The sequence below is a fragment of the Lutra lutra genome, chromosome 16, assembly GCF_902655055.1.
Source record: "Lutra lutra chromosome 16, mLutLut1.2, whole genome shotgun sequence".
Taxonomy (NCBI): Eukaryota; Metazoa; Chordata; class Mammalia; order Carnivora; family Mustelidae; genus Lutra; species Lutra lutra.
The window spans coordinates 18,735,987-18,748,625 of NC_062293.1; the positions used below are offsets into that span (position 1 = coordinate 18,735,987).

At 54.1% G+C, this 12,639-nt stretch overlaps 1 protein-coding gene across 1 annotated transcript; it reads right to left on the reverse strand.

Annotated features, from left to right (window-relative positions):
* Positions 1 to 1,106: 1,106 nt before the first annotated feature.
* On the reverse strand, positions 1,107 to 9,506 carry ASB16 (ankyrin repeat and SOCS box containing 16). The gene is made up of 5 exons (XM_047706182.1): positions 9,103 to 9,506; positions 7,080 to 7,347; positions 3,333 to 3,825; positions 2,847 to 2,960; positions 1,107 to 2,395 (listed from the first exon to the last, which is right to left on the reverse strand). Exons 1-5 carry the CDS (start codon positions 9,401 to 9,403, stop codon positions 2,210 to 2,212), a joined length of 1,362 nt encoding a protein of 453 aa, XP_047562138.1. The 5' UTR covers positions 9,404 to 9,506; the 3' UTR covers positions 1,107 to 2,209.
* Between the last annotated feature and the right edge of the window lie 3,133 nt (positions 9,507 to 12,639).

A 12,639-nucleotide genomic window follows, 5' to 3' on the forward strand; every position in this document is an offset into this window, starting at 1 on the left:
TCCCCGCTGAGCAGAGAGCCCGATGCGGGGCTCGATCCCAGGACCCTGAGATCATGACCTGAGCCGAAGGCAGCGGCTTAACCCACTGAGCCACCCAGGCGCCCCGGAAATGAAATCTTTTAGTTGCGGATTTCTTCCCCTAATATTTTATCTTTCACTTGTGTTTACGATTTGGTGCTTTTATAATCAAATTTAAATTGTTTCTGCATCCAGATCCTTTAGTCTTTTCTTTTATGCTTTCACCCAGGAAACTCTCCTACCCCAAATAATACTCATAATCTCATGTATCTCTCAGGTTTTTTTTTTTTTTAAGATTTTTATTTATTTACTTGACAGACAGAGATCACAAGTAGGCAGAGAGGCAGGCAGAGAGAGAGAGGGGAGGAAGCAGGCTCCCTGATGAGCAGAGAGCCGGATGCGGGACTTGATCCCAGGGCCCTGAGATCATGACCTGAGCCGAAGGTAGCAGCTTTAACCCACTGAGCCACCCAGGCGCCCCTCTCAGTTGTTTTTTTTTAAGTGGGTCTTTTGTCATAGTTGTAAATACAACAGAAAAGGCTGAGCTTGCTGGGGTCTGCCTCCTGGAAGAGGGTAGACAGCTCAGCATCTTCCTCCCCGCACTGTCCCCACAACCTGAGAGCGAGGCTTCCAGCTTAGGCCCAGGACCACAGAGCATTTCTTTCTCTTCCGTCCAGCCTTTTGGCTCTGTGAAATGAAAGCCAACATTTCTTCTAGAAAGGAGAGTTTGTGGCTCTACATAAGAAGGTACAAAATTGTCTCTGCGTTGGAGAAAGGGAAGGAGTCTCTGCAGATGCAACTCTCCACAGAGGTGAGGAGGCTGGCGACAGCTGCATGAGGCCGACCCCGGGACTCCTGTCCCGTCTCTACTGTGTGACTCCAAATGGTAATGGCAGTGGACAGCCCAAGGTCCCTCAAAGGACCCTCCTGTGGTGGGTCCTACAGGCTTGGGGTCTGGCAATGGCCCTCTGTTTTTCTTACACCCTTTTTCCTATCATGAGAGCAACAGTTGCTCCGTGGTGAGGCGATAAACATAGAGTGAGGGGCATCTCAGGCACATGTGACCTAACACATCCACACTTGGGTTCCGGGCACACATTGTTTATTTGCATTCACAAACACTGGCTTGGCTTAAAAGATTCCTCTTGAAGATGAAGGATGGTACTTTTGACTCTGGGACCAGAGGAGGGTATGAGAGAGTGAAGGGACAGCTAGTAGCTTGTCTGTCACAGGCCCTTAGAGACCACACATGTAATGATCATTGTTTAAGACATCGTGCATCCCTGGTTGGGGCAGGGTAGTGGGGAGACTCGACCATAAAAGGGTCCCAGGGATCATGCATTTCTTCCTTCCTCAACAACCATTTGCTGAAAGGCCTTTTCAAGGAATACAGTCCCAGTCCCAGCCAAGCTGAGGCAGGCACAGTCCCTTAATTAAGTGCAGTCCAAGGAAGGCTCTGAGGAGACCGTGCTATTGGGCTGAGTCAAATTAGCTTTGACCCAGACCAAAAAAATGTAGGAAGGGTGTGTACCAGGCAGAGGGAACAGCACATGTAGAATGCCCAGAGGCCAATCAGAGCAGGTCATATCCGGGAACCCGTAAGTCTGCCTGGTTTGGTGAGGCTGGATTACAGGAACCTCAGAGGGGGAAGGGCGATCAGAAGGCCAGAGAGCTTGGTGGAGGCAGGGGAGGAAGATGGGTCTCCCTTAGCCTGACCGGCGAGGAGCCACCAGGAATCAGAGTTGTGAATCCCAAAAGAAACTCCGGCATCCTTGTGCGGCCTGGGTTTCAAGACCAAGCAGGGAGGGCCTCCCTTCAAGCAACAAAGGCAGTTTGAGCCGAGGCATTTGGGGCACAGGCAGAGTAGCTCACTCTTTAGGAGGCCAAACAGGTACACAGATCGGGGGGCAATAAGGATCACCCCCAACTGGCTTGGGCTGGAGGGGCCATCCCCTTAAGCAAAAGAGACAGAGGCGGATGAAGGCTGAGTCTGCAGACTATCCTGTTGGAAGCTGAAGCTCAGGTCGGGCGGGAGGTCAGCAAGTAGCTCTAGAAGCCAGTGAATGGGGGAGCTGTCTGGGGAGGGCACAGGGTGTGTAGACAAGAGAGCCAGGGGTTGGTCCTCCGGGGTTGTAGGGAGACGACTGATGGAGGGGGCAGTATGAGCTCCGGGAGCACCCTCGCCTAGGGCTCACTGGATACGCCCCTCAATACGCAGCAGCAGGTAGTCCCTGAGGACAGGGGGCAGGGGGAGGTGGGCGGTGGCCTGTCGGCATCGGCTGCCCAGCTGAGCACGCACAGCCAGCCGAGCCAGGTGCTGCAGCCGCCTCGGCTGGTTCGCCATGCTCAGGGCTGAGATGTAGAAGGCTTCGTGCTCCTAAGCCAGGAGTGGAACACAATCAGATGGCCCAGCACCCTTGACCCTGCCTTTCCATCTGGGGATGACCTAGCACTGGGGGCCCCGGGGAATTTGCAATACCCACCCGGGGGTTTGGTGCATCTTGAAAGACTTGGGTTCAGAGCCCAGAAGCCCTGCAGAGGTCATGGAAGATGGGACCACTCTGTAGGGTGGGGGCTCGGCCATGTCTGTACCCACCACTCCACAGATGCTGGTACAGTGCCCTCTGAGTCAGAGCTACCTGATTAATGCCCACGCTGGTGACAGAGGCTGGGGAGATGTGTGGGATTAGAGCTTGTTCTGAGCTGCTTGTGGGGGGGGCACAGGAGACCCTGGGAAGCCCATTCTGGAGGGATGAGGCCTAGGGCTTGTCCTTCCTCTCCATCTCCCCAGTGCCCAGGAAGGAGCTGTGCCCCTGGGGTGGACATACCTGCCACAGCTCTGGGAGGACTGCGTCCATCCAGGTATCACAGGAGGGGACACAGGGGTAGGCATTGAGCAGGACTTCCAGGGCCCGAGGGAAGTTGGCACAGTGTTTCAGCATCTAGGAATCAAAAGAGGGTCTTAGGGTCACCATGGCTCTCCCAGCCTAGGGCAGAACCAAGGTCAGCCTAAGCCAAAGCCTTACTCACATGCAAATTTGGGAGGTTAAGGTCTGAGTCTCTCCTCAGGCCTTCCCCTGCCTCAGTTTACCCCACCTTCTGGGGGCTGCAACCTCTTGGCCCCCAGCAGTTTCCTTGGGAGCTGTTCTCCTTCCACACGCTCCCCTAGAGTTCTCAGCGGTCCTTCTCAAGGTGAGGACAGACCTTTGCCTACAGGACCTGGCTCTCAGTCTCTTGTCACCCCCTTCCCTGGTGGTAGGGGAATTCCAGTCACAGGCTCCCCACGCCTCCTTTCACAGGTTTTCCCTGCTCACCTCCGGGCGCACAGGCTGGGCCCCATAGTCCAAAAGCGCAGCGAAGAGGACCTCGGGCTCCCAGTTGGGGGCGTCCTGGACGGCCTGCAGGGCGCAGTCCATGGGTGTGTGGCCCGCTGCATTGGGCACTCCAGCGCAGGCGCCATGGCGCAGCAGCAGCTCAGCCAGGGCCCCGCAGCCATTGGCACAGGCGTTGTGCAGCGGCGTGTGGCGCTTGCGGCCAGCAGCGCGGGGATCAGCCCCCGCCGCTAGAAGACGGCACGCCGCCGCATGGTGCTGTCGGCCACTGCCCGGGCCCTCGGCCCCCGCGCACGCGGCGTTCAGGGCTGTCTCGCCCTGGCTGGTGCGTAGGTGCACGTTGGCTCCGTGCTCCAGGTAGAGAGCCACGTGCTCCTCCAGGCCGCGAGCCGCTGCCACGTGCAGGGGGGTCACCTCACTGTCCTGTGCCGCCACGTTCACAGTCGCTCCCGCCTCCAGCAGCAGCTTGGCGCACCTGGGGTCAAGGCACAAGACCCAGAGACAAATTCTGAGGGACCAAGACCTGGTCTGCTGTCATCCCTTTCCCCCCTTCCTTCCCATCCTGCATGCCCGCAAGGCGAGCCTTGGTGTCCACCATCAGACTCACGGAAGCCCCATGACCGACAACAGAGCTGCGAGGTCCCCGATGTCACCAGGAGCATCTTCAGTCTTCTGAAGGAAAACTCAGCTGAGGAAGGCAGCAGTACAGACAAGGACACACAGCAGGGTAGAGGCTGTGCCAGAATGCTCCTCACTGCCTCAGATGGTCCCTCCCAGAATCTGTTTATTTCCTCGGTAAATTCCAATCATGGGCTAATCCTTAGTTCCAAAACCTGACTCCTCGAGCAGATTGGGACCCCAAGACCTGGTTCTGAATCACGTGCCAGTGGTCTCCTAACATTTTGATAGCACAAAAAGTTTTGAAAACCCACTACCGTGTCCACTATGAATGTTACACATAGAAAATTAAAGGGATGGGGAGGCTGGGTGGCTCACTGGGTTGAGCCTCTGCCTTCGGCTCAGGTCGTGATTCCGGGGTTCTGGGATCGAGCCCCACATCAGGCTCTGTGCTCAGCAGGGAGCCTGCTTCCCGTCCCCCCTCTGCCTGCATCTTTGCTTTCTTGTGATCTCTCTCTCTCTCTCTGTCAAATAAATAAATAAATAATCTTTTAAAAAATTAAATTAAATTAAAGGGTATGGGCTGGAAAGAAAAAGGAATAGAAGTCCTAATATTTTCTTCTGCCGCCAAACTTGAAGAGCACCCTTCCAGACCAGTGACACCCGCTCAAGCAAAGGAAGGCATTTGGGGATCGACCTGCTCCACTTTCCCTTAGAGAAAACAAACGGAACCAAACAACAACAACCAGATTTTAGGGAGCACATGTTTCATGGTCTCCCAGTTCCTGGAAAAACTATAGGCCAGAGCATGGGGCACCTGGGTGGCCCAGTGGGCTAAGTGTCTGACCCTTGATTTCTGCTCAGGTCATGGTCTCAGGGTTGTGAGTTTGAGCACCACTGGGGCTCAACACTAGGTGTGGAGACTGCTTAAGATTCTCTCTCTCCCTCTCACCTTCTTCCCCTCCTCGTCCTCCCCTCATCTCCTCATCTCATGGGAGCGCATGCTCTGTCTCTAGAAAAGGCCAGAACACTGTTGAGGCAAATCCGCATCATTAATCACCAGGGGGTAAACCAAACATGAAACAAACTCAATGATGCCATTAAACTGGGCACCTGGGTGACTTAGTCAGTTGAGTGTCTGCCTTCGGCTCAGGTCATGATCCCAGGGTCCTAGGGTCAAGCCCCACATCTCTTTTCATCAGGAAGCCTGCTTCTCCCTCTCCCACTCCCCCTGCTTATGTTCCCTATCTTGCTGTGTCTCTCTCTCTCTGTCAAATAATAAATAAAATCTTTTTAAAAATGCCATTAAACTAACAGTAATTTATAATTAAAAAGCCAGAATGGCAGCCACTGGAAACCCAAGAGCAGACACAGCAACGCCAAAGAAACCCTGATGAGGCAGGGTCCCTCCCCATCAAATAGAATTCCTGCTCCCGTCAGTGCACATGTCCAGTAGGTACTTGGCTAAGGGGCAAAAACGCAGTAGCCGCCAGCCATCTATGAAACTGCTGAACTTATTTCCTCAGTCAATTCTAGTAATGGGCTAGGTTTTGTTTCTAAATACTACATGTAAATAACACTGAAAAGCTCATTCAGTAGGGTTTCAGTAAGTTTCACTTAAAGGGATAAAGTCTGTTGGAAAGCACACTGTGCACTCATAAGAATTCAAGAAAGGGGGCACCTGGGTGGCTCAGTTGGTTGAGCGACTGCCTTGGGCTCAGGTCATGATCCTGGAGTCCTGGGATCAGTCCCGCATTGCATCAGGCTCCCTGCTCAGCAGGGAGTCTGCTTCCCCCTTTGAGCCGCCTCCCTTTTATGTACGCGCTTGTGCTCTCTCTCTCTCTCTCTCAAATAAATAAATCTTTTAAAAAAGTTTTTCAAGAAAGGGCTGGAAAATTGAAATCACTTCTGGGTCCACCACTGATCTGGATCCGGCTAGGGAGAAGTCCCCAGCATGTGGCCTGTGGGGTGTCCACCACGGCCAGCCCTGGCTGTGGACCTGATTTTTTTTAAATTTAATTTAATTTATTTATTTGACAGACAGAGATCACAAGTAGGCAGAGAGGCAGGCGGAGAAAGAGAGGGAAGCAGGCTCCCTGGCGAGCAGAGAGCCTGATGCCTCAATCCCAGGACCCTGGAATCATGACCTGAGCCGAAGGCAGAGGCTTTAACCCACTGAGCCACCCAGGCGCCCCTGTGGACCTGATTTTTGAAAGTACAAATACCTTGGGGCGCCTGGGTGGCTCAGTGGGTTAAGCCGCTGCCTTCGGCTCAGGTCATGATCTCAGGGTCCTGGGATCGAGCCCCGCATCGGGCTCTCTGCTCAGCAGGGAGCCTGCTTCCTCCTCTCTCTCTGCCTGCCTCTCTGCCTGCTTATGATCTCTCTGTCAAATAAACAAATAAAATCTTAAAAAAAAAAAAAAAGAAAGAAAGTACAAATACCATCACGCAGGAGGTCAAAAAGCCCGTTGTTGTTGTTGTTGTTGTTGTTGTTGTTTTAAAGTATAGTTGACACTCAATGTTACATTAGTTTCAAGTGTATAACTTAGTAACTTGACAAGTTTATACATTATGCTCTGTTCACAAGTGTAACTACCATCTGTCCTGTTACAGTGCTATTACAATATCACTGACTTACGCTGAGCCTTTTATTCCCAAGCCTTACTCATTCCATAATCAGAAACCTGTATCTCCCACTCCCCTTCACCCATTTTGCCCAAACTTCCACGCCCCCTCTCCAAAAAACCTGTTGATCTTAAAAATGTGGGAGGAGGGAATTTGGGGGGAGGCCTTGCACTAAGGTTGGGAAACATCTTTCTTGATGCTCACCTTAAAACAGGTAGGAATTTGGCTACAGAGGACTCAAAGGGGATAGAGGACTACAGCTGGAACAGGGTTTTCCAAAAAGGCAACAAGGCTTCTGCCTCCTTGGCTTAGCATATGTGACCTTGGACAAGTCCCTAAACCTTTCTGAGCCTCAGTTTTCTCACCAGTGGAATGAGATCTGTCTCCCAGACTGTTGTGAGGATGTGGGTATGTGAGGTACACACACACACACACACACACACACACACACACACACACACACACACCCCTCCCCCAGGTACCTACTGCAAGGACTCAGGCGCTGTACAGAGGTGCAAGGGGGTCATGCCCTCCTCGGACAACATGTTGGCCTTGGCACCGAAGGTCAGCAGCAGCTGCACACAGTCAGACTGGGCTCGGGCGCAGGCCTCATGCAAGGCTGCCCGCCCCCCAACCCGGGCATCCAGCTCCGCTCCCTGCCGGATCAGGTGGCGGGCACAGTCAGTGTAGCCTCGGCTGGCAGCGATGGTGAGGGGCGCTGTCTGCTTTGTCTTGGGGGTCAGCACCCAGAACCCTGGGGAGAGCAGGCAGTGTTGGGGAGAGGTGCATGAGCCTCACAGGGCAGGCCCTGACCGTGGCTGTCACTCTGTACCCTTGGCCCAACATGTATCATGCCCCAGGCTGTAGCTATGGAGAGGGGCTCATTCAAGCCCTCAACTGGGAGTGTGTATTGGAACTGCCTTTCAGAACAGTTTGTCAATCTGTATAGTATGTGTGTCATAGAAAAAAAAAAAGGTAATTGCTCTTTAAAATCACAAGGGCAACGGAAGGAGAGTTAATCCTGTTAAGGAAACCTCTGGCTCTTTAAGCTCCTGATGGGATTCCTTGGTTCCTGGTTGTTCACTAGGGTGTTCCAGCTGTGGGGTTGGGGGTGGGTCTGAGCTATACATAGAAGGGCCTGGAGCGGAGCTTGGGAGTGACCAAGGAGCCTAGAGGGGGAGAATAAGAGATGGGGGCAGGGAAAGAAGAGTGGGCTGAGAGGCTCATCTTGGGACCTCAAATCTACCCAGTCTATTTGGGGGCTAGTTATATAAACCATGGGACCCTCATACAATATGAATTATGTGACTATTTAAAATATTATGTGGGGACAGGGAGCCTGGGTGGCTCGGTTGGTTAGGTATCCTACTCTGGATTTTGGCTCAGGTCTTGATCTTGGGGTCCTGAGATGAGTCCCACAGTGGGCTCCACACTCAGTGGGGAGTCTTCTGGAGATTTTCTTTCTCCTCCCCCCTCTCACCCTGTCCACCACATGTGCAATCTCTCTCTTTCAAGTTAAAAAAACTATATATTATGTGGGGAGAACTGGCTGACTCTGTTGGTGGAGCATGAGCCCCTTGATCTCAGGTTTGTGAGTTCAAGTCCCACAGTGGGTGCAGAGATTACTTAAAGATAAAATCTTACAGGGGTGCCTGGGTGGCTTAGCGGGTTAAAGCCTCTGCCTTTTGCTCAGGTCATGATTCCAGGGTCCTGGGATTGAGGCATCAGGCTCTCTGCTTGGCAGGGAGCCTGCTTCTCTCTCTCTCTCTGCCTGCCTCTCTGCCTACTTGTGATCTCTGTCTGTCAAATAAATAAATAAAATCTTTAAAAAATAAAATAAAAAAATAAAATCTTACTTATTTTTAAAAATTAAAAAAATTTTTTTTTAAATTTTAAGTAGGAGCGCCGCCTACTGGGTGGCTCAGTGGGTTGGGACTCTGCCTTCAGCTGGAGTCATGATCTTGGGGTCCTGGGATCAAGCCCCGCATCATGCTCTCTGCTCAGCAGGGAGCCTGCTTCCCCCTCTCTCTGTGTCTGCCTCTCTGCCTGCTTGTGATCTTTGTCAAATAAATAAAATCTTTTAAAAAAATTTCTTTAAGTAGGCTCCATACCCACTGTGGGGCTTGAACTCTCGACCCTGAGATTAAGAGTCTCATGCTCTCCCAACTGAGCCAGCCAGGTGCCCCTTAAAAATAAAATCTTTACATTATACATATGTGTAATTATATATGTTATATATATATAAATTATAATATACATATATGTATACATGCACACATATTCAGAGAAAAGATTGCATTAGAATATAACTCTGTTCCTATGTAATTCACATGGTAATATAATTTTAATCCTGAAAAGACATACAAACCACTAACGATGCCTCATCTCTGCTAAGTGAAAAGCAAAGGTCTAGTCTGTGTTCTGGAAGGAGGATGGGGCCAAGCCTTTCCCGTACCTGTCCCCTCCCACTTCTCCCTCCGTCCTCCTTGGCCCCGCTGGTGCTCCCTACCCTGTTCAGCTGACCAGGCCAGCTGGTTGCTCACAGTCTCCACAATCATGTTGGCAGCGTCTTCCTCTTGGAACAGGGCTTGGACCTGTTGTAGGTCACCAGAGAACAGAGCGTTGTGCACGGCTGGGTCTCGGCAGCAGCGGCGTGGCCTGGTGAGTCGGGCCCGGGCACTGGGGGGGCACCTTTGGCTCCGGCACTGCTGGGCCGCAGCCCGCCGCCGGTCCTCCCACTCCAGCCACTCCCGCTGCAGGCGGAGAGCCCGCAGCGTGGACGAGGTGAAGGGGAAGGTCTCCTCGGCCATTGGGGAGGGGCCCGGGGGGTCTGGGCGGTGGCAGCTGGGCACAGCTGGGTTCCCCTCAGCCCGACTACCACCCTCGTTCGGAGGAGCCGCCCTGCCCCTCACTCGTGACCCGGCCAGAGGAGCAGCTGAGGCTATAAATAGTAATGGTAAACACCATTTGCCCAGAGTCATGATCCTGGTGTAGAGAAGGTACTGGGCCAACCCCCAGCCCAGGGCCAGGGCCAAGCCCTGCCCCTGTTGATACCCTCTGGTATCTGGGGCATCATCCCAATCCTCTGGAGTGAGCGTCTTGGGTTGGCAAGGTCCCAGGGAAGTGGAACAGTCCATCTGGGAGATGGTCAGGACAGGGAGGAGTAGCTCGAGCCCCTAGCTGCTCAGATTGGCTGGAGGGCAGACCCCAGCCCAGGAAGTAAGGCCTGGTGGAGAGGAGTCCAAACAGCCTTCCAGGGCCTGCAGTGGTCCCGGTAACTGCGCGCTTGTGCACGGGGTTTGCGATAATGACGTCACTTTCACATCCATCTTTACTCCAGGGGCCATACTTGCTGGCTCACAGAGGGAAAAAGCTTGGTTTTGACAATGAGTTATACAATCGGGCTAAGGACCACAGTGGAACACCTCTGAAATGGGTGCTTTTCTGTCAATTTAAACCATGAGGAACTGAAGGCTTGACAAGGTAAAATTTCTCACTCAGGGTCACAGTTGGTGAGCGGTGGAGGACTAGGACTAGGACTAGGACCCCAGCTGGCCAGACGGCGTAGATGGAGCACTTCGGCTCCTGCTGCTGTGGCCACCTGAGGATGGACAGTGATGGGAGCCTCTCCCCCACCCTCCTAGCACGACAGCACGATCTCTAGAAACCACCCGCCACAAATCTTGTGTCCCTCCAGCCCCCAGCTCCTAAAACGGCTCACCTGCCTGCCTGAGGAAGGCCAAGGAGTTGACCCAGGCAACTCTGGGGACTCTGACCAAAGAATTCAAGCCACAAATCCATTCACCCTCAGGAGAAAGCAGCTTTGCTTCCAGAAGCCTCTAGGGGGAGGAATGAGGCCATGAAATAGCGCTCGAAGATGCTCTACCAAGAGCCCGGGAAGGGAAGGAGAGGGGAGGGCGGAAAGGGTGCTAGCCCCAGCCTCCCCCTCGGAACTCTCCTAACCCACCCCCACCTCACCCAGTGTGCTGGCGGGGAGCCCCTCAGCCCCGCGGGGTCACCCTGGTCCGGGGCACCCTGGCCTGTCTCCCCCAGCGCAGTGGACTCCCCCCGCTCCCCTGCCCACCGCACTTCCTCCCCTCCCTGGCTCTGCAGCCACCCCAGCTCAGAGACCTCGGACTTCTTCCTCTTCCTGTCCCGCACGCAAACGAGCTCCAGCTCCCATTCTCACGCTGTCAGTCACCGTCTCAGTGCCCCTCACCGGGACTAGCCCAGTCTCCTGGTGTTCCTCTTTGGCCACAGCCTTTCTGCTCTGCCACCCAAGGGGAAGGATCTGTCTAAAATGGTTCATTTCCTAGTTTGAAAACTTCTGCGGGCTTGCAACCTCAGCCTTCTCCAGGCAAGCCCAGTGTCTGGACTCAGAGCCTCATGGCGGCCCTTCAGCCTTCCCGGCCATTCCCTGACCCCTGCTCTGGGAGGACCGCACACGGACTTCATCAAGGGCCCGTCCCAACCTGCTGTGGACGGAAGTCTGCCATGCTGGATGGGGGCTCCAGAGCAGGACCCGAATTTATTCAGCAGGGTCTCTGCAACCCAGCTGGGCCTGGCACACAGTAGGTCTCAATGTGGGGTTCGGGAGCGCTTGGCTCGTTGCAGGCCGGTCCCTTACGTGCAGGGCATTGACTGAGGGCCCTTGTTCTCGGCCAGAACAAACACTCATCTGCCTGCCCTCGTGGGTGGCAGCAGCCCGGGCCGCTTTCGGCACTGCCCTTACCCTGCTCTTCACCCACTCTGGGCCCAGCTTCTTGGCAGTGTTCCAGGGTGGGGGGTTCCCAGATCCCAGAGGGAGGAATGAGATCATGCCCTGCGAGGTCTTGGAGATCCTCAGAGAAAGGCGCCTCTATAAAGGCCGCTGTGATTAACCCTGTTGGAACCCATTCGGTGTTTTAATTGCCCCGCCAACGGCCTGGCTGAGCACCCACAGCTGGGTTCCCAGGGCTGGGAGCTGACAGGGGCGGGTGGGGCCAAGAGGGGCCAAGGTGGGGTAGGCGTCCCCTTCCTTCTGAGGCATACAGTAGCCATGACGTGCGGGGTGCAAGGCTGTGTTGACCTCCTCAGCCTCTCTGCAGCCTTCTTGTCTGTGTCATATAAGCCTGAGGCTACTCGGACTGCAGCCCCATCCCCCAGAGATGTCCTGTGTTCTGTCTCCTGTCCTTAGCTTCCTGAAGGCAGAAAAAGGCGGCTTTGACTCCAACCCACACACAAACCCACAGGGAGCCCACTTCAGTGCTAGGGGATTGGACCCCCACCCGGCCTTTTGGGGGCTGAGCCTGTAGGATGACGAAGCACCCAGAAGCCAGGATCCTGTTCGGGACCATGAGCCCTAGAGATCAGGGCTCAAGGGAGTTGACTGGGGCATGGTAGTGCGGGCCAGGGGTATGGGATGGTTTAGGTGCGGGAAGACCATATAGTATAGGCGGCCTCTGGCCCAGGCCCAGGTCTGATCGGCATCCGCAGAGCTGGGGGATCAGCAGTGGGCAGGAGAGCTAGAAGCACACATCTGTTCAGGTAGGAGGGCTGCGGGTGAATTAGCCCCTTCTTGCTCCTGGGCTTGGAACACAAAAGTCTTCTAGAACAGGGCCCCACTGCAACCAGCAGCCAGCTGAACGTGGAATTCTTCCAGCACTCGCTCACTTCAGCTTTGAGGCTGGGATCCAGGGGATCAGCCTTTCTTTGGGAGAGTAGTATGAAGTAGTACGGAGCCCACAGGAGGCCTCAGACTCACAGCCCCTTAGGGAAGGCAGGGGCTGAGGCAGAGGAGGCCGGCGGTCAGACTAGGGTCTTTAACCCACACTCCCTCCACCACGAGCTGGGGGATGAGTCCTTTCTTCCCTTCATCCCAGAAAGGAAAACAAGGTTGGCGACTTGGTATAATTAGGCCTTTTACACTGCACAGGTGCCCCTTGTCCAGCTCCGGTCTGAAAGGTGGCAGAGCAAAGCTACGGTGACAAGGAGTTGCTGGGCCACACAGAAAAGCAGCATTGGATTATAACCCATCGCATAAAACAATACCCACGGGTCCAGACGG

Excerpts from the sequence above, each read along its gene's own strand:
- ASB16 (XM_047706182.1), bottom strand. The coding sequence starts at position 9,403 with ATGGCCGAGGAGACCTTCCCCTTCACCTCGTCCACGCTGCGGGCTCTC. Across the intron at positions 7,348-9,102 it reads GGCCTGGTCAGCTGAACAGG|GGTTCTGGGTGCTGACCCCC; the intron begins GTAGGGAGCACC and ends TGCTCTCCCCAG. Across the intron at positions 2,961-3,332 it reads CCCAGCCTGTGCGCCCGGAG|ATGCTGAAACACTGTGCCAA; the intron begins GTGAGCAGGGAA and ends TTTGATTCCTAG.